General features: G+C 43.1%; 1 protein-coding gene across 5 annotated transcripts in view; it reads right to left on the bottom strand.

Annotated features, from left to right (window-relative positions):
* Positions 1 to 21127, bottom strand: part of LOC133624404 (spectrin beta chain, non-erythrocytic 1-like) — a 69989-nt gene that overhangs the window by 12575 nt on the left and 36287 nt on the right. For all 5 annotated transcript variants that reach the window (XM_061987905.2, XM_061987907.2, XM_061987906.2 and 2 more), the window contains 10 exons: positions 16192 to 16307; positions 15939 to 16051; positions 15683 to 15870; positions 15470 to 15587; positions 15253 to 15411; positions 14889 to 15191; positions 3114 to 3267; positions 2168 to 3038; positions 1962 to 2099; positions 1143 to 1899 (listed from right to left, as the gene is read on the bottom strand). In XM_061987905.2, the coding sequence (XP_061843889.1) occupies positions 1143 to 1899; positions 1962 to 2099; positions 2168 to 3038; positions 3114 to 3267; positions 14889 to 15191; positions 15253 to 15411; positions 15470 to 15587; positions 15683 to 15870; positions 15939 to 16051; positions 16192 to 16307 (2917 nt within the window). The remainder of the gene's footprint in view (positions 1 to 1142; positions 1900 to 1961; positions 2100 to 2167; positions 3039 to 3113; positions 3268 to 14888; positions 15192 to 15252; positions 15412 to 15469; positions 15588 to 15682; positions 15871 to 15938; positions 16052 to 16191; positions 16308 to 21127) is intronic.

Raw genomic sequence — 21127 nt, 5'->3', positions numbered from 1 at the left:
GGAGTTGTCATGACTGTAGTCCACCAGCAGAGGGAGCTGTCATGACTGTAGCCCACCAGCAGAGGGAGCTGTCATGACTGCAGTCCACCAGCAGAGAGAGCTGTCATGAGTGCAGTCCACCAGCAGAGGGAGTTTACATCTGGAATTACTGTGAAGTCAAGATGATGCTTCTGGGTTCCAGGTTCCAATGTTGTGTTGTTTTACACGTAATACTTGTTCTTGTGTATCAAAAGTGCAGTTTCTTTTAAAATGTAATTTTGTTGACTAAAGTTGTTGTGTTGTTTTGTGTGTAAATGTTTTTTGTTAAGTAAACAAGTAGTTGTGTTGCTTTGTGTGCATAATGATGGTCAGTGACATATGATTGGCCCTCAGACTCCTAAAAAAAAAAGTTAAAGTTTAAGTACCATACACACTAAGTGTGGTTAAATTATCCTCTGCATTTGACCCATCCCCATGTTCACCCCCTGGGAAGTGAGGGGAGAAGTGAGGGGAGCAGTGAGCAGCAGCGGTGGTCACGCTCGGGAATCATTTTGGTGATTTAACCCCCAATTCCAACCCTTGATGCTGAGTGCCAAGCAGGGAGGAAATGAGTCCCATTTTTATAGTCTTTAGTATGACTCGGCCGGGGTTTGAACTCACAACCTTCCAGTCTCAGGCCGGACACTCCACCACAAGGCCAGACAGGTTCCTACCTGCCGGATCCAGACAGGTTCTTACCTGCCGGATCCAGACAGGTTCTTACCTGCCGGGTCCAGACAGGTTCCTACCTGCCGGGTCCAGACAGGTTCCTACCTGCCGGGTCCAGACAGGTTCCTACCTGCCGGGTCCAGACAGGTTCCTACCTGCCGGGTCCAGACAGGTTCCTACCTGCCGGGTCCAGACAGGTTCCTACCTGGCAGGTCCAGACAGGTTCCTTCCTGCCGGGTCCAGACAGGTTCCTACCTGCCGGGTCCAGACAGGTTCCTATCTGCCGGGTCCAGACAGGTTCCTACCTGCCGGGTCCAGACAGGTTCCTACCTGCCGGGTCCAGACAGGTTCCTACCTGCCGGGTCCAGACAGGTTCTTACCTGCCGGGTCTAGGCGGGTTCTTACCTGCCGGGTCCAGACGGGTTCTTACGTGGTGGGTCCAGACGGGTTCTCACCTGGTTGTTGAGAAGAGCTTCAGCCTGCTTGCTGTCCTTGAGGAACATTTGGTACGCGTGCGATTGGGCCAGTAGGTTCTGTCGGTTCTCCCACATCGCCTGAAGTTCATTCCAGCCGACATGAAGCGCCTGCAGTCGCTGTCGTAGGAACACGTACTGAGCATCCGTTTGATTTTGCGTAACCATGTGCCCTATCTCACGCATCTTCTGATAGTCCTGGTCATAGTTGTGGATTTCATTCCTGAGGCCTTCGTGTTGACACATTAGCTTCTCGGCTTCCGCCAGCGTGTTGGGCATGTCCTCAGAGGCGATAGCAGTCTGAGTGCGGGAAAGCCAGGACTGGAAGTCATCCAGATCACGCAAAAACTGTTGCAACTTCCGGGCCTCACCCAGAGACTCTTCACGGTTCTTCAAAGTGTCCTTCAGTTCCTCCCAGATGGCAGAGATCTCAACGAGTTGGCCAGTGATGGCGCTGGCTTGGTCAGGATGCTCATCCGCCAGCCGATGGGCTTCGTCTTGCAAATCTTGAAGTTTCTGATCAATGGCGGCCAGGTCTCTTTCCATTCCGGTGAGTTTGCGCTGCAGGGCCATAACCCCTGCCAGGTCATTGCCCAGCTCCTGGGTTGAGTCAATGACCTTGGTCTTCTCTTTGATCCAGGACTTTGTCTCATTACAGTCAAGGTGGTAGTTTTGCATGCCCAGCGCAGAGTTTAAGGACTCCTTCTTGAGGTCCACCAGATCGCGGAACTGGCTCCATCTAGTGGCAGAGGAAAAAACTGAAATTTTCTACACATGAAGACATGTTCAAGGTGTTTGTACCTGTTGTTAAGTTTGTCCTGTTGGCTCCTGATGTCCTTCTCACCAGGATGATCGCTGTGAAGCAGCTGACGTGCAATCTGGTTTACCACAGCGATACGGGAGGCTTGATTGTTCATCTCTGGCTCCAGACTTTCAAACCTGACAAGCAGAGTGCATGAATGCAGGCTGGATTGAAGCCAGGCTTGTTGAGCACCTTGTGGTCTTACCTGTGCTGGACAACCTCCAAGTCCTCCAGCTTGACAGGCATCTCCATGCTGTTCAACCACTGTTCCTTCTCCTCAATCCAAGCCTCACAGGCACCAACTTCAGTGACCATCTTGTAAAGAGCCAGCGTGTCCTGCAAAGACTGCTTCCTCAGCTTTGTGAGCTCTGAAACCTCCTTGTAGCGCTCCTCCATGCCCACCAGCCTCCCTTGCAGCTTGTCTGACTCTGCATCCTCTGGGGTCAGGGAGGCTACCTGCTCGTATAGCAGGCCGATGACTGGGTGATAGCTGCTCACCACTGTTGCTGCATCTTTGTGCTTCCTGACCAAAGTCTGGGTGGAGAACTCATCATGACCCAGATCTCTGCTGGAAACAATGCGAAGAGCATCCAGGATGCAAGTGTCGGCATCATCTGCATCAGCCTGAAACTGGTGCAGTGCCAGAGCATCTTGCAGTATCGTCTTTCTGATGGCTGCCAGTTGCTCTAGTGCTGCCCACTGAGCCAGAAGATCCTGGATCCGCTCCTGGATCTTCGCTGCACCAAAGTGTTGTGCGTGCACCATGATATGGCCTTCTGCTATGGTGTGCTGCAGGTGTCCGCAGCGGCCGCTCATCTCATCCTCTAAGGTTCGCTGCTTGCTGAGCAGGCGCATTGCCCCCGTCAGGTCCTTGCCTTGCTCAGCTGAGGACAGGATCTGCTCCTTTTCCCGGATCCAACCCTCTTCCTCAGCCATGTCCCAGAAGAACTTCCAGAGACGGCGGGACTCTTCAAGGCGGTTCCGGCGGTTGACAGCAAGCTGAGTCAACTCCTGGTAGCAGAAGTCCAGATGGGAAATGCGGTCTTGAATGACCTGAGGGTCACAGGGTTTGTAGCCTTCACAGACAGGAGGGACATGGCGATCAGAAGCTGCTTCCTGTTTCCAATGAAATTATGTCACTTCCTGCTCACCATTGTCGCTGGTAGAGTACTTGTGGGCGCTAGTGGAGACTGCCTTCACCCTGTCAGCCTGGACGCCAATGTGGGCCTCCACCAGAGCGTGCTTCTGCAGAAGGTCTTCCACTCCCAACAGATGTTTTCCATAATCCTGAGACAAAAGAAGCATCTGGAAACAAACAAGAGCAACAAGTGATCAGGATGGGGTCTTTTAGTTCTGGAAAAGGGAAGACTCCACTCTGCGGGACGCGTATCAGCTCAAAGCAGCATCATCACACCATTTCATGCTTTTAGCTTCTTTATTATTTTCCTGCGTACTCATTTACATTTCTGCCGAGTTAGTCAAACGGCTATTTTTCACACTTTGTCCTTTTCACCAAGATGAAGAGTTTTCCTTGTCAGAAGTTGCACAACTATCTACCCTACCCCCTCCTGCTGCTAAAGAAATGTATTCCGATTTGAAATAGATTTTGCAGAATAATTTTGAAATGTTGTTTTTTAGGCCACCTTCGGATCACTGGCTGCGCTGCGCGTATGTGTCATACACACAACGACGAGAAAGTTTGATCATATTATGCCTATTATACTCAGATTACTATACCTATATACATACAGTATATACCTTTATATATACCTATACTGTATATACCCTTATATACATATATATATATACCTATACTGTATTTACCTTTATATACATATATATATATATATATATATATATATATATATATATATATATATATATACCTATACTGTGTATACCTTTATATACATATACAGTATATATAAATTAGGGCTGCAACAACTAATCGATTAAATCGATTAAAATCGATTATAAAAATAGTTGGCGATTAATTTAGTCATTGATTCGTTGGATCTATGCTATGCGCATGCGCAGAGGCTAGGTTTTTTTTTTTTTTAACCTTTATTTATAAACTGCAACATTTACAAACAGCTGAGAAACAATAATCAAAAAAATAGGGGTGTAACGGTACGTGTATTTGTATCGAACCGTTTCGGTACGGGGTTTTCGTTTCGTTTCGACTGACGGGCTAGGTCAGTCGATCCTAGCCCGTTAGCTGCTAGCAAAAGAGGACTAGCAGTGATCGGTTTCACCGGACGTGAAACCGATCACTGCTAGCATTCTAGCAGTGACCGGGCTAGGTCCTGACCATACGTCCTCTTTTCACCGGACATGTCCTCTTTTGCGGGGCTGTCGGGCGGTGTTTCTTAAATGCCTCAAATGTCCGGCATTTTGAGTTAGGGTTGCGTGTATTTTCAATGTACGTTCAGGGTTAAGATGGTTAAAAACACAGCAAGTTGTGAATGTGTGCAGCAGCATTGGTGAGGGAGGGGCAGAGACAAAGAGAGCAAGAGAGTTGTGATAAACGTGCATGCGTCGTCAGGCTCTGCTTTTTATCCATAGATTTATCAGATATAATTTTTTATTATCTATAGCAGGGGTGTCAAAAGTGTGCATTTTTGTAACATTTCCCTTGTTTTATTTGGCAAGTTGAAAGAACATATGTGGCGCCAGTATTAGGGATGTACCGATCCAGGTTTTTGCACTTCCGATCCGATACCGATATTGTTTTTGCACTTCCGATCTGATACCGATACTGACCGATACCGATACTGACCGATACTGGCCTATCCGAGCATGTATTAAAGTTTAAAGTTATTTAGCCTACTTAGTTGTCAGAATCATGTTGAAAAGGGTTTTAGTACTCTTGATAACAACTAGCCAGCTGAATTAGGGGAGTTTGAATAATACACAATGGTTGGTAACAAGAAACTGACCTGTTTATTCAAGGATAAACACAAAATAGACAAAATTATACATGACAAACAGAAATGGCATCATTGAACTAGGGCTGGGCGATATGGCCTTTTTTTAATATTGCCATATTTTAAGGCCATATTGCGATACACATTATAAATTGTCGCACAGCAGCTAAATGAACACTTAGTGTCTAACAATCTCTGTGAACCTTTTCAATCCGGTTTCAGGGCAAATCACTCTACGGAGACAGCCCTCGCAAAAATGACTAATGATCTACTGCTAACGATGGATTCTGATGCGTCATCTATGTTGCTGCTTCTTGATCTTAGCGCTGCTTTCCATACCGTCCATCATAATATTTTATTAGAGCGTATCAAAACACGTATTGGTATGTCAGACTTAGCTTTGTCGTGGTTTAACTCCTATCTTACTGACAGGATGCAATGCGTCTCCCATAATAATGTGACCTCGGACTATGTTAAGGTGACATGCGGAGTTCCTCAGGGTTCGGTTCTTGGCCCTGCACTCTTTAGTATTTACATGTTGCCGCTAGGCGACATCATACGCAAATACGGTGTTAGCTTTCATTGCTATGCTGATGACACCCAACTCTACATGCCCCTAAAGCTGACCAACACGCCGGATTGTAGTCAGCTGGAGCCGTGTCTTAATGAAATTAAACAATTGATGTCCGCTAACTTCTTGCAACTCAACGCCAAGAAAACGGAAATGCTGATTATCGGTCCTGCTAAACACCGACATTTATTTAATAATACCACCTTAACATTTGACAACCAAACAATTACACAAGGTGAATCAGTAAAGAATCTGGGTATTATCTTCCACCCAACTCTCTCCTTTGAATCACACATTAAGAGTGTTACTAAAATGGCCTTCTTTCATCTCCGTAATATCGCTAAAATTCGTTCTATTTTATCCACTAGCGACGCTGAGATCATTATTTATGCGTTCGTTACGTCTCGTCTCGATTACTGTAACGTATTATTTTGGGGTCTCCCTATGTCTAGCATTAAAAGACTACAACTGGTACAAAATGCGGCTGCTAGACTTTTGACAAGAACAAGAAAGTTTGATCATATTACGCCTATACTGTATATACCTTTATATACATATATACCTATATATATATATATATATACACTGGCTCACCTGCACTGGCTTCCTGTGCACTTAAGATGTGACTTTAAAGTTTTACTACTTACGTATAAAATACTACACGGTTTAGCTCCGTCCTATCTTGTCGATTGCATTGTACCATATGTCCCGGCAAGAAATCTGCGTTCAAAGAACTCCGGCTTATTAGTGATTCCCAGAGCCCAAAAAAAGTCTGCGGGCTATAGAGCGTTTTCTATTGGGGCTCCAGTACTATGGAATGCCCTCCCGGTAACAATTAGAGATGCTACCTCAGTAGAAGCATTTAAGTCCCATCTTAAAACTCATTTGTATACTCTAGCCTTTAAATAGCCCCCCTGTTAGACTAGTTGATCTGCCGTTTCTTTTCTTTTCTCCTCTGCTCCCCTATTCCTTGTGGAGGGGGGGGGGGGCACAGGTCCGGTGGCCATGGATGAAGTGCCGGCTGTCCAGAGTCGGGACCCGGGGTGGACCGCTCGCCTGTGCATCGGCTGGGAACATCTCTGCGCTGCTGACCCGTCTCCGCTCGGGATGGTGTCCTGCTGGCCCCACTATGGACTGGACTCTTACTATTATGTTGGATCCACTATGGACTGGACTCTCACACTATTATGTTAGATCCACTATGGACTGGACTCTCACAATATTATGTTAGATCCACTATGGACTGGACTCTCACAATATTATGTCAGACCCACTCGACATCCATTGCTTTCGGTCTCCCCTAGAGGGGGGGGGGGTTACCCACATATGCGGTCCTCTCCAAGGTTTCTCATAGTCATTCACATCGCCGTCCCACTGGGGTGAGTTTTTCCTTGCCCTTATGTGGGCTCTGTACCGAGGATGTCGTTGTGGCTTGTGCAGCCCTTTGAGACACTTGTGATTTAGGGCTATATAAATAAACATTGATTGATTGATTGATATATCTCCATATTTTGCCTTAGCCTTGAATGAACACCTGATGCATATAATCACAGCAGTATGATGATTCTATGTGTTTGGATTGATTGATTGAGACTTTTATTAGTAGGTTGCACAGTGAAGTACATATTCCGTACAATTGACCACTAAATGGTAACACCCCAATAAGTTTTTCCACTTGTTTAAGTCGGGGTCCACTTAAATTGATTCATGATACAGATATATACTATCAGATATATACTATCATCATAATACAGTCATCACACAAGATAATCACATTGAATTATTTACATTATTTATAATCCAGGGTGTGGATGTAAGTGTCAAAAAGACAGCCAAAAGAGTTTGATATGAGAATAAATCTAAAGTTAAAATATAGGGTAGAAATGCACCCATTTGCAGGAAATGTAGTCTTGATTTTCAAAATGTTCTTTCAAGGCTTGCATGTCTACATTAAAACATTCTTCTTCATACTGCATTAATATATGCTACTTTTAAACTTTCATGCAGAGAAGGAAATCACAACTAAAAAAATCACAAATTTTTTCATACGGTGTTGATGTGGAAATGTTTGCCTCGGCATTTTGATGGTGTGGACGTGTGGCACCGAATGGAGATAAGCGTCTCGACAGACGTCACAATATTTGAACAATGATGACGAAAACTGTTTTCTTTGTCGTGTCCGTGTGTCGAAAATTGTTATGCGCTTATTTTTTTATTTGATTTTGTGCGTGGCATATAATTGCTATGCGCACAGGCGCGCACCTTAGAGAGAACATTGGTCACACGGCTGCGCTAGCATCACAGCTAACGTTAGCCATGCTGCTACCTCTCTGCTCGGGGAGGGCGTATACGTATGTGACGTATGACGTGACAGTATGTGACGTATGACGTGACAGTATGTGACGTATGACGTGACAGTATGTGACGTATGACGTGACAGTATGTGACGTATGACGTGACAGTATGTGACGTATGACGTGACAGTATGTGACGTATGACGTGACAGTATGTGACGTATGACGTGACAGTATGTGACGTATGACGTGACAGTATGTGACGTATGACGTGACAGTATGTGACGTATGACGTGACAGTATGTGACGTATGACGTGACAGTATGTGACGTATGACGTGACAGTATGTGACGTATGACGTGACAGTATGTGACGTATGACGTGACAGTATGTGACGTATGACGTGACAGTATGTGACGTATGACGTGACAGTATGTGACGTGTGTAAGAAGGTGTGCTTGCTGTCTGTGAGAGGGAGACACAGGAAAGAGTGAGAAGAGCCTGTCGTGTAATGCCAGCAGTTAAAAGCAACTGCGTGAGAATCCACAGACGTGTGGATGTGTTGAAGGTGTGCTGGAAAATGCGGAACGGAAATTACGGAGGAGCAGAAAAGTGGAATGTATTATTTAAATCGCTGCGTTGGAAAACACGGACCGGATTTTTTTTTAAACTGGATCTGGATCGGCATTTTCCCATGCCTTGCCGATACGCATTTTTTGGCAAATATCGGCAGCCGATCCGATCCAAATATCGGATCGGGACATCCCTAGCCAGTATGCTGTTTTTTTCCCAATAAAATACTGGAATGGATAGAAATGTAGTTCGTCTCTTTTATCCGATTATTAATCGAAGTAATAATCGACAGATTAATCGATTATCAAATTAATCATTAGTTGCAGCCCTAATATAAATATACCTATACTGTATATACCTTTATATACCTATATACATATATACACGGGTTTCTTCTTCATATCCTCATAGAATGGCTGTGCGCGACCCGAGGGTCCCTGGTTCAATCCCCACCTAGTACCAACCTCGTCATGTCCGTTGTGTCCTGAGCAAGACACTTCACCCTTGCTCCTGATGGGTGGTGGTTAGCGCCTTGCATGGCAGCTCCCTCCATCAGTGTGTGAATGTGTGTGTGAATGGGTGAATGTGGAAATAGTGTCAAAGTGCTTTGAGTACCTTGAAGGTAGAAAAGCGCTATACAAGTACAACCCATAGTCACACCCAGCCCGCAGAAGTCAGGCAAAAGTCTGGGATGAAAGCCAGCTCATAACTAAAGAGGAGGAGTCTGTTGGACTCTCACATTTTCTATTCATGTAATATTTCAATAATTGTACTCCATTGCGGCCAGTCACGCAGAAGTGGGTCCCCACATCTGTAGCCCTCTCCCGAGGTTCCTTCTTTATCCCAGCTAGGGCGTTTGGAGTTTTTCTTGCCCAGATGTGGGTTCAGATCATGGAACGTTGTTGTGGTTTTTGAAGCCCTTTGAGGCTCTTGTGATTAAGGACTATGGCTAAGGGTTCACCCCTAACCCTCTACGTCTTCTACAAATTCTTCTACATCTTTGACTTCCACGACTTCCATGACTTTCACATCTTCCACGACTTCTATGACTTGTACTTTTTTTATTTCTTCTTAGTCTTCTACGACTGCTACGACTTCTAAGTTTTCTACATCTTCTATAGCTTCTACATTTTCTACGACGTCTTCTATGTCTTCTTGGTCTTCTACGTCTGCTGCATCTGCTTCGACTTCTACTTCTTCTTGCTCTTCTACATATTCTACTTCTTCTTGGTCTTCTACATCTACTACATCTGCTACGTCTGCTACGTCTTCTACTTGTTCTTGGTCTTCTACGTATTCTACTTCTTCTTGGTCTTCTACGTATAGTACTTCTACTTGGTCTTCTACGTCTACTACATCTGCTATGTCTTCTACTTGTTCTTGGTCTTCTATGCATTCTACTTGTTCTTGGTCTTCTACGACTTCTACGTATTCTACTTGTTCTTGGTCTTCTACGTATTCTACTTGTTCTTGGTCTTCTACGTATTCTACTTGGTCTTGGCCTTCTACGTCTATGGTAAATGGTAATGGTAAATGGGTTATACTTGATAGCTCTGTTCTACCTACAGGGTACTCAAAGCGCTTTGACACTATTTCCACATTCACACACACATTCACACACTGATGGCTGGAGCTGCCATGTCAGGCCCTAACCACCCCCCATCAGGAGCAAGGGTGAAGTGTCTTACTCAAGGACACAACAGACGTGACTAGGTTGGTAGTCTGCTATGTATTCTACTATTTCTTAGTCTTCTACGTATTCCACTTGTTCTTGGTCTTCTACGTCTACTACATCTGCTGCGTATTCTACTTCTTCTTGGTCTTTTACATATTACACTTGTTTTTGGTCTTCTACGTCTACTACATCGGCTACGTCTTCTACTTCTACTTGGTCTTCTAGGTATTCTACTTCTTCTTGGTCTTCTACGTCTACTACATCTGCTACGTCTTCTACTTCTTCTTGTCCTTCTATGTCTTCTACTTGTTCTTGGTCTTCTACGTCTACTACATCTGCTACGTCTTCTACTTATTCTTGGTCTTCGACGTATTCCACTTGTTCTTGGTCTTCTATGTCTGCTACATCTGCTACGTCTTCTACTTCTTGGTCTTCAACGTCTACTACCACTGCTACGTATTCTACTTCTTCTTGGTCTTCTACGTATTCCACTTGTTTTTGGTCTTCTATGTGTACTACATATGCTATGTCTTCTACTTCTTCTTGGTCTTCTACTTCTTCTTGGTCTTCTACGTATTCCACTTGTTCTTGGTCTTATACGTCTGCTATATCTGCTTCGTCTTTTACTTCTTCTTGGTCTTCTACTTCTTCTTGGTCTTCTACGTCTACTACCACTGCTACGTCTTGTACTTCTTCATGGTCTTCTTTTTCTTCTTGGTCTTCTATGTCTACTACATCTGCTATGTCTTCTACTTGTTCTTGGTCTTCTACGTATTCTACTTCTTCTTGGTCTTCTACTTCTTTTTGTTCTTCTACGAATTCTACTTGTTGTTGGTCTTCTACGTCTTCTACTTCTTCTTGGTCTTTTACGTATTCTACTTGTTCTTGGTCTTCTACGTCTACTACATCTGCTACGCCTTCTACTTCTTCTTGGTCTTCTACGTAGTCTACTTCTTCTTGGTCTTCTTCATCATCTTCTTGGTCTTTTACGTACTCCACTTGTTCTTGGTCTTCAACGTCTACTACCTCTGCTACGTCTTCTACTGCTTATTGGTCTTCTACGTATTCTACTTCTTCTTGGTCTTCTATGTGTACTACATCTGCAATGTATTTTACTTCTTCTTGGTCTTCTACTTCTTATTGGTCTTCTACGTATTCCACTTGTTCTTGGTCTTATACGGCTGCTATATCTGCTACGTCTTCTACTTCTTCTTGGTCTTCTATTTCTTCTTGGTCTTCTACGTCTACTACCACTGCTACGTCTTGTACTTCTTCTTGGTCTTCTACGTCTACTACCACTGCTACGTCTTGTACTTCTTCTTGGTCTTCTACGTCTACTACCACTGCTACGTCTTGTACTTCTTCTTGGTCTTCTACGTCTACTACCACTGCTACGTCTTGTACTTCTTCTTGGTCTTCTACTTCTTCTTGGTGTTCTACGTCTACCACCGCTGCTACGTCTTCTACTTCTTCTTGGTCTTCTTCTTCTTCTTGGTCTTCTACGTATTCCACTTGTTCTTGGTCTTCTACGTCTACTACATCTGCTATGTCTTCTACTTGTTCTTGGTCTTCTAAATATTCTACTTCTCCTTGGTCTTCTACTTTTTGTTCTTCTACAAATTCTACTTGTTCTTGGTCTTCTACGTGTACTACATCTGCTACGTAGCAGATGTAGAAGACGTCTTCTACTTTTTCTTGGTCTTTTACGTATTCTACTTGTTCTTGCTCTTCATCTTCTTGGTCTTTTACGTGTTCTACTTGTTCTTTGTCTTCTACGTGTACTACATCTGCTATGTCTTCTACTTGTTCTTGGTCTTCTACGTCTACTACATCTGCAATGTCTTCTACTTGTTATTGGTCTTCCACGTCTACTACATCTGCTATGTATTCTACTTGTTCTTGGTCTTCTACGTCTACTACATCTGCTATGTCTTCTACTTGTTCTTGGTCTTCTACGTCTACTACATCTGCTACGTCTTCTACTTATTCTTGGTCTTCGACGTATTCCACTTGTTCTTGGTCTTCTATGTCTGCTACATCTGCTACGTCTTCTACTTCTTGGTCTTCAACGTCTACTACCACTGCTACGTATTCTACTTCTTCTTGGTCTTCTATGTATTCCACTTGTTTTTGGTCTTCTATGTGTACTACATATGCTATGTCTTCTACTTCTTCTTGGTCTTCTACTTCTTCTTGGTCTTCTACGTATTCCACTTGTTCTTGGTCTTATACGTCTGCTATATCTGCTTCGTCTTTTACTTCTTCTTGGTCTTCTACTTCTTCTTGGTCTTCTACGTCTACTACCACTGCTACGTCTTGTACTTCTTCTTGGTCTTCTTTTTCTTCTTGGTCTTCTATGTCTACTACATCTGCTATGTCTTCTACTTGTTCTTGGTCTTCTACGTATTCTACTTCTTCTTGGTCTTCTACTTCTTTTTGTTCTTCTACGAATTCTACTTGTTGTTGGTCTTCTACGTCTTCTACTTCTTCTTGGTCTTTTACGTATTCTACTTGTTCTTGGTCTTCTGCGTCTACTACATCTGCTACGCCTTCTACTTCTTCTTGGTCTTCTACGTAGTCTACTTCTTCTTGGTCTTCTTCATCATCTTCTTGGTCTTTTACGTACTCCACTTGTTCTTGGTCTTCAACGTCTACTACCTCTGCTACGTCTTCTACTGCTTATTGGTCTTCTACGTATTCTACTTCTTCTTGGTCTTCTATGTGTACTACATCTGCAATGTCTTTTACTTCTTCTTGGTCTTCTACTTCTTATTGGTCTTCTACGTATTCCACTTGTTCTTGGTCTTATACGGCTGCTATATCTGCTACGTCTTCTACTTCTTCTTGGTCTTCTACTTCTTCTTGGTGTTCTACGTCTACCACCGCTGCTACGTCTTCTACTTCTTCTTGGTCTTCTTCTTCTTCTTGGTCTTCTACGTATTCCACTTGTTCTTGGTCTTCTACGTCTACTACATCTGCTATGTCTTCTACTTGTTCTTGGTCTTCTAAATATTCTACTTCTCCTTGGTCTTCTACTTTTTGTTCTTCTACAAATTCTACTTGTTCTTGGTCTTCTACGTGTACTACATCTGCTACGTAGCAGATGTAGAAAACGTCTTCTACTTTTTCTTGGTCTTTTACGTATTCTACTTGTTCTTGCTCTTCATCTTCTTGGTCTTTTACGTGTTCTACTTGTTCTTTGTCTTCTACGTGTACTACATCTGCTATGTCTTCTACTTGTTCTTGGTCTTCTACGTCTACTACATCTGCAATGTCTTCTACTTGTTATTGGTCTTCCACGTCTACTACATCTGCTATGTATTCTACTTGTTCTTGGTCTTCTACGTCTACTACATCTGCTATGTCTTCTACTTGTTCTTGGTCTTCTACGTCTACTACATCTGCTACGTCTTCTATTTGTTATTGGTCTTCTACGTCTACTACATCTGCTATGTATTCTACTTCTTCTTGGTCTTCTTCGTATTCCACTTGTTCTTGGTCTTCTATGTCTACTACATCTGCTACGTCTGCTATGTCTTCTACTTCTTCTTGGTCTTCTCAACGGCTACGTCTTCTATGACTTTTTGGCTTCTACGTCTTCTTGGTCTGCTACGACTTGTACATCTTCTATACCTTGTATGACTTCTACATCTTTTACAACTGCTATGTCTTATACCTTTTCTTCCACTTCTACGTCTTGTTGGTCTGCTACATCTGCTATGTCTTCTTCCACTTCTACACCTTCTATGCCTGGTATGTTTTCCACGGTTTCCACGGCTTCTATGTCTTTTTGGTCTCCTATGTTTTCTACGTAGTGTTGGTCTTCTATGTTTTCTACTTCTTCTTGGTCTTCTACGTTTGCTACGTATGCTAGCTCTTCTACAACTTCTACTTTTTGGTCTTGTACGTCTTCTACTTCTTAGTCTGCTACGACTTCTATGTCTTCTACATCTTCTGCTCCTTCTATGACTACTACTTCTTCTGTCTTATATGACTTCTACAACTTCTACTTCTTCTAAGACTTCCATGTCTACTACGACTTACGACTTTTACGACTTCTACGTCTTCTAGTCATTTATGTTCATTACAGTCTCTTCCATCATGTTGGTCACTTTTGTCCATCCATCCATCCATCCATCTTCTTCCGCTTATCCGAGGTCGGGTCGCGGGGGCAGCAGCCTAAGCAGGGAAGCCCAGACTTCCCTCTCCCCAGCCACTTCGTCCAGCTCTTCCCGGGGATCCCGAGGCGTTCCCAGGCCAGCCGGGAGACATAGTCTTCCCAACTTGTCCTGGGTCTTCCCCGTGGCCTCCTACCGGTCGGACGTGCCCTAAACACCTCCCGAGGGAGGCGATCGGGTGGCATCCTGACCAGATGCCCGAACCACCTCATCTGGCTCCTCTCGATGTGGAGGTCACTTTTGTCCTCTTCATTATTGATCAATTAAAGAAAGTGTATTTTATATGGATGGAGGCAACAAACATATCAGTCTGGACTGACGCATCGAATAACAACTCTTAACACGACATCGGGGTGGGTTTCATCTACAGATTGTTATTCACAACAAAGCAGGAAGAAGAAGCTGTTGTAGCGTGCATACACACACTACACCACCATGACAACACATTCAAAACTTCATGTTCCACGACAAAATCGGACTGATTTAGCAATGAGCCCGCCTTCCTTCACCACCTAATTAAGTCTAACTTAAGTGGGCTGGGCTGGACGGGAGAACAGTACTAAGAGGAACAGACCGGAGAACAGGGCAGCAGTATGGCAAGTAAAGGGCGGAGCTAGCTACTTACACCAAAGCAGATGGACTGGACCACTTTGTGAAAACCAGGCCAAAGAGATCCTGCTTTAGGACACAATTCAAAAGGGAACAGACCTTCATTTGCTCCATCCAGTCCATGATGTGTAGCATCTCTTGGAAGACTCTCTGCAGGCCCAGGTTCATCTCCAGACGCTGCCTTCGGGCCTTTAGCAGCTCCAACAGGTACTCCCACAGTTGCATCACGTTGTCTTTCCTAGCGACGATGCGTTTGATGTCATGGTAACGCTCTGCCTCCAGTTCTTTGGCCACTGCGACCACAGCCTGCACGCGCTCTTCGTAGGCCCCAATGTCTGTCTCGATGGCCTCGTGCTTCTTAGTAGCCGCCTCCACCGCTTGAAGGTCCCAGCCAAAGTTGTCCTGGAGAGAAGGCGCAACGTGTAAGAAGTGTGGAGGTCTAACTGGTGCTCGGCCTTCACACCTGTGAGACTAGTCTCTGGTTTTCACTGAGCCAGGTCTCCCTCATGGCCGCCTTGCGGTCCAAGCGTCTAGCCAGCTGCTCCAACTTCTCCTGGCGAATGAGCTCTGTCCGCAGGGCCAGCTCCCTCTCATGCTCCGCCTTCTCCAGACTCTCCCAGGCCTGCAAGCACAAACCTCAGACCACAGGCTTGGGGAGGACGTCCATTGAAGCTTCTGACCTTGTTGATGTCCGAGATGACTTTCCCCTCACGAGGTGTGAAGACCTTTTGGTTGTTGGCTCTCATTTTGCTCTGAATGGTGAAGAGAAGAACCTCCAAGTTCCCCTTTTCTGTGAACCTAAAAACTCCCAAAGACATTGGTTGATGCAGAAGAGGGGAGTCAGAGTGGAGGGGGTTAGGGTTTAGATGAAGGAGGCGGAGTCAGATGCTTACTTTGGAGGTTTCTCCACAGTTCTGTAGGTGTTGAAGGCCTGAAGCTGCTGCTGAACGCCCAGCAGAGAATTGGCCAACTTCCTGTTGTTGAGGATGATGATGGTCTGTTGGATCCAGTCCAGCAGGTCAGATGCCAGACACTCGTACTTCTCAATCATGGTCTCCGTCTCCATGGCGTGATCCAGCACCTGCACGTCAAGACAAAACCCGTCAGCTGACTTCCTGCCTCGGGTTCTTTCAGCCATTTCTGGGCCACCTTTCCGATCCGCTTGCCCTCCACCTTCAGAGCCTTCATCTTGGAGAAGTAGTGGTAGAAGGTGACCACGTAGGTGATGACCGACTTCTCATCCGGGTGATCCACGCTGATGTCTGCAATTTATATACAGTACATAGACTTATTTGTATTTATTGTATTTATTCATGACACTTCTTTCAAGTTTTTATCATTTATTTGTATTTATTGTATGACACTTATATGAAGTTTGTATTATTTATTTGTGGTCCTTCACCTTCAGGGTCCAGGAGCTTGGTGAGGCCCAGGTGTTGCTCAGCCATGTTGAAGGCGTTCTGCAGGTTGTAGTGAACGTTGGATTTCTTCAGCCTGTCAAAGTCCATCAAATCAGGCCTGGAAAGAAAGTCAATCATTAATATTACTAAAGATACATTGAAGGAACATGGAGAACATGAGGAACATGAAGAATATGAGGAACATGAAGAATATGAGGAACATGAGGCACATGAAGAATATGAGGAACATGAAGAATATGAGGAACATGAGGAACATGAGGAACCCGGAGAACATGAAGAACATAAAGAACATGAAGAAGATGGAGAACATGAAAAACATGAAGCACATAAAGAATATGAGGAACATAAAGAACATGAGAAAAATGAGGAACACGGAGAATATGAAGAACACAAAGTACATGAAGAACATGAGGAACATGAAGAATATGGAGAAAATGAAAAACATGAGGTACATGAAGAATATGAGGAACACAAAGAACATGAGGAACATGAAGAACACGAAAAACATGAAAAACATGAGGAACACGAGAAACACGAGAAACATGGAGAACATGGAGAACATGGGGAACATGAAGAACATGAGGAACATGAAAAACATGAGGAACATGAGGAACATGGAGAACATGAAGAACATGAAGAACATGAGGAACATGAAGAATATGAGGAACTTGAAGAACATGAGGAACATGAAGAATATGAGGAACTTGAAGAACATGAGGAACATGAAGAACATAAGGAAGATGGAGAACATGAAAAACATGAGGCACATGAAGAATATGAGGAACATGAAGAACACGGAGAACATGAAGAACATGGAAAACATGAGGAACATGAAGAACATGAGGAACATGAAGAACATGATAACATGAAAAACATGAGGCACATGAAGAACATGAGGAACATGAAGAATATGAGGAACATGGAGAACATGAGGAACATGAACAATATGAGGAACACGGAGAACATGAAGAACATGAGGGACATGAAGAACATGAAAAACATGAGGAACATGAAGAACATGAAGAACATGAGGGACATGAAGAACATGAAAAACATGAGGAACATGAAGAACATGAAGAACATGAGGAACATGGAGAACATGAGGAACATGGAGAACATGAAAAACACGAGGAACTTGAAGAACATGAAGAACTTGAAGAACATGAAGAACATGAAAAACATTAAGAAACATGAAGATTATGAAGAATATGAGAAACATGTTAATAATAACTGGGATTTATATAGCGCTTTTCTAAGTACCCAAAGTGGCTTTACATGTAGAAGCCATCAATCATTCACAGCTGGTGGTGGTAAGCTACTTTCATAGCCACAGCTGCCCTGGGGTAGACTGACGGAAGCACCAACCACCACCTATCATTCATCATTCATCATTCATCATTCATCATTCATCATTCATCATTCATCATTCATCATTCATCATTCATCATTCATGTGAGTGGCACCACCACCTATCATTCATCATTCATCATTCATCATTCATCATTCATCATTCATCATTCATCATTCATCATTCATCATTCATCATTCATGTGAGTGGCACCACCACCTATCATTCATCATTCATCATTCATCATTCATCATTCATCATTCATCATTCATCATTCATGTGAGTGGCACCGGGGGCAAAGGGTCAAGTGTCCCGCCCAAGGACACAACGGCAGACATTTTGTTTTGGATGGTAAGAGGCGGGGAGCGAACCTGCAACCCTCAGGTTTCTGGCACGGTTGCTCTACCCACTACGCCATGCCGCCCCTCGAACATGAAGAATATGAGAAACATGGAGAACATGAGGAACATGAAGAATATGAGGAACATGAAGAACATGAGGAACACAGAGAACATGAAGAACATGAAGAAGATGGAGAACATGAAAAACATGAGGCACATGAAGAACATGAGAAACACGGAGAATATGAAGAACATGAGGAACATGGAGAACATGAAAAACATGAGGAACATGAAGAACATGAAGAATATGAGGAACATGGAGAACATGAAGAATATGAGGAACATGGAGAACATGAGGAACATGAAGAATATGAGGAACATGAAGAACATGAGGAACACGGAGAACGTGAAGAACATGAGGAACATGAAGAACATGAGGAACATGAGGAACATGAGGAACATGAAGAAGATGGAGAACATGAAAAACATGAGTCACATGAAGAAAATGAGGAACATGAAGAACATGGAGAACATGGAGAACATGAGGCACATGAAGAACATGAGGAACATGAGGAACATGGAGAACATGAGGAACACAGAGAACATAAAGAACATGAGGAACATGGAGAACATGAAAAACATGGGGAACATGAAGAACATGAAGAATATGAGGAACATGAAGAACATGAAGAATATGAGGAACATGAAGAACATGAAGAATATGAGGAACATGGAGAACATGAGGAACATAGAGAATATGAGGAACATGAAGAACATGAAGAATATGAGAAACATGAAGAACATGAAGAATATGAGGAACATGGAGAACATGAGGAACATGAAAAATATGAGGAACATGAAGAACATGAGGAACACGGAGAACGTGAAGAACATGAGGAACATGAAGGACATGAGGAACATGAAGAAGATGGAGAACATGAAAAACATGAGGCACATGAAGAACATGAGGAACACGGAGAACATGGAGAACACGGAGAACGTGAAGATCATGAGGAACATGAAGAACATGAAAAACATGAGGAACATGAAGAATATGAAGAACATGAGAAACATAAAGAACATGAGAAACATGAGAACATGAGAAAGATGAAGATCATGAAGAACATGAGGAACATGGACATGAAGAACATGGAAGAACATGGAAAACATGAGGAACACAGAGAAAATGGAGAACATGGAGAAGATGATGAACATATAGAACATGAAAAACATGGAGAACATGGGCAAAATGGAGAACATGGAGAACATGAGGAACATGAAGAACACGAGGAAGATGGAGAACATGAAAAACATGAGGCACATGAAGAATATGAGGAACATGAAGAACACAGAGAACATGAAGAACATGATGAACATGAGGAACATGGAGAACATGAAAAATATGAGGCACATGAAGAACATGAGGAACATGAAGAATATGGGGAACATGGAGAACATGAGGAACATGAAGAATATGAGGAACATGAAGAACATGAGGAACACGGAGAACATGAAGAACATGTAGAACACGAAGAACACGAAGAACACGAAGAACATGAAGAATATGAAAAACATGAGGAACATGAAGAACATGAAGAATATGAAGAACATGGAGAACATGAGGCACATGAAGAACATGAGGAATATGAGGGACATGAAGAACATGGAGAACATGAGGAACACAGAGAACATAAAGAACATGAGGAACATGGAGAACATGAAAAACATGGGGAACATGAAGAACATGAAGAATATGAGGAACATGGAGAACATGAAGAATATGAGGAACATGGAGAACATGAGGAACATAAAGAATATGAGGAACATGAAAAACATGAAGAATATGAGAAACATGACGAACACGAAGAATAAGAGGAACATGAGGAACATGAAGAACATGAAGAACATGAAGAACATGAGAAACATGGAGAACATGAAGAATATGAGGAACATGGAGAACATGAAGAATTTGAGGAACATGAAGAACATGAGGAACACAGAGAACGTGAAGAACATGAGGAACATGAAAAACATGAGGAACATGAAGAATATGAAGAACATGAGGAACATGGAGAACATGGAGAACATGAAAAACATGAGGAACATGAAGAACATGAAGAATATGAGGAACATGGAGAACATGAAGAATATGAGGAACATGGAGAACATGAGGAACACGGAGAACGTGAAGAACATGAGGAACATGAGGAACATGAAGAAGATGGAGAACATGAAAAACATGAGTCACATGAAGAAATTGAGGAACATGAAGAACATGAAGAACATGGAGAACATGGAGAACATGAGGCACATGAAGAACATGAGGAACATGAAGAACATGGAGAACATGAGGAACACAGAGAACATAAAGAACATGAGGAACATGGAGAACATGAAAAACATGGGGAACATGAAGAACATGAAGAATATGAGGAACATGAAGAACATGAAGAATATGAGGAACATGGAGAACATGAGGAACATAAAGAATATGAGGAACATGAAGAACACAGAGAACATGAAGAACATGATGAACATGAAGAACATGAGGAACATGAAGAACATGGAGAACATGAAAAATATGAGGCACATGAAGAACATGAGGAACATGAAGAATATGAGGAACATGGAGAACATGAGGAACATGAAGAATATGAGGAACATGAAGAACATGAGGAACACGGAGAACATGAAGAACATGTAGAACACGAAGAACACGAAGAACACGAAGAACATGAAGAATATGAAAAACATGAGGAACATGAAGAACATGAAGAATATGAAGAACATGGAGAACATGAGGCACATGAAGAACATGAGGAATATGAGGAACATGAAGAACATGGAGAACATGAGGAACACAGAGAACATAAAGAACATGAGGAACATGGAGAACATGAAAAACATGGGGAACATGAAGAACATGAAGAATATGAGGAACATGGAGAACATGAGGAACATAAAGAATATGAGGAACATGAAAAACATGAAGAATATGAGAAACATGAAGAACATGAAGAATAAGAGGAACATGAGGAACATGAAGAACATGAAGAACATGAAGAACATGAAGAACATGAGAAACATGGAGAACATGAAGAATATGAGGAACATGGAGAACATGAAGAATATGAGGAACATGAAGAACATGAGGAACACGGAGAACGTGAAGAACATGAGGAACATGAAAAACATGAGGAACATGAAGAATATGAAGAACATGAGGAA

Source organism: Nerophis lumbriciformis, linkage group LG27 (assembly GCF_033978685.3).
Source record: "Nerophis lumbriciformis linkage group LG27, RoL_Nlum_v2.1, whole genome shotgun sequence".
In the NCBI taxonomy this organism is placed as follows: domain Eukaryota; kingdom Metazoa; phylum Chordata; class Actinopteri; order Syngnathiformes; family Syngnathidae; genus Nerophis; species Nerophis lumbriciformis.
Note: the sequence above shows the minus strand (reverse complement) of the source record. Positions and strands in the feature narration are given on the sequence as shown.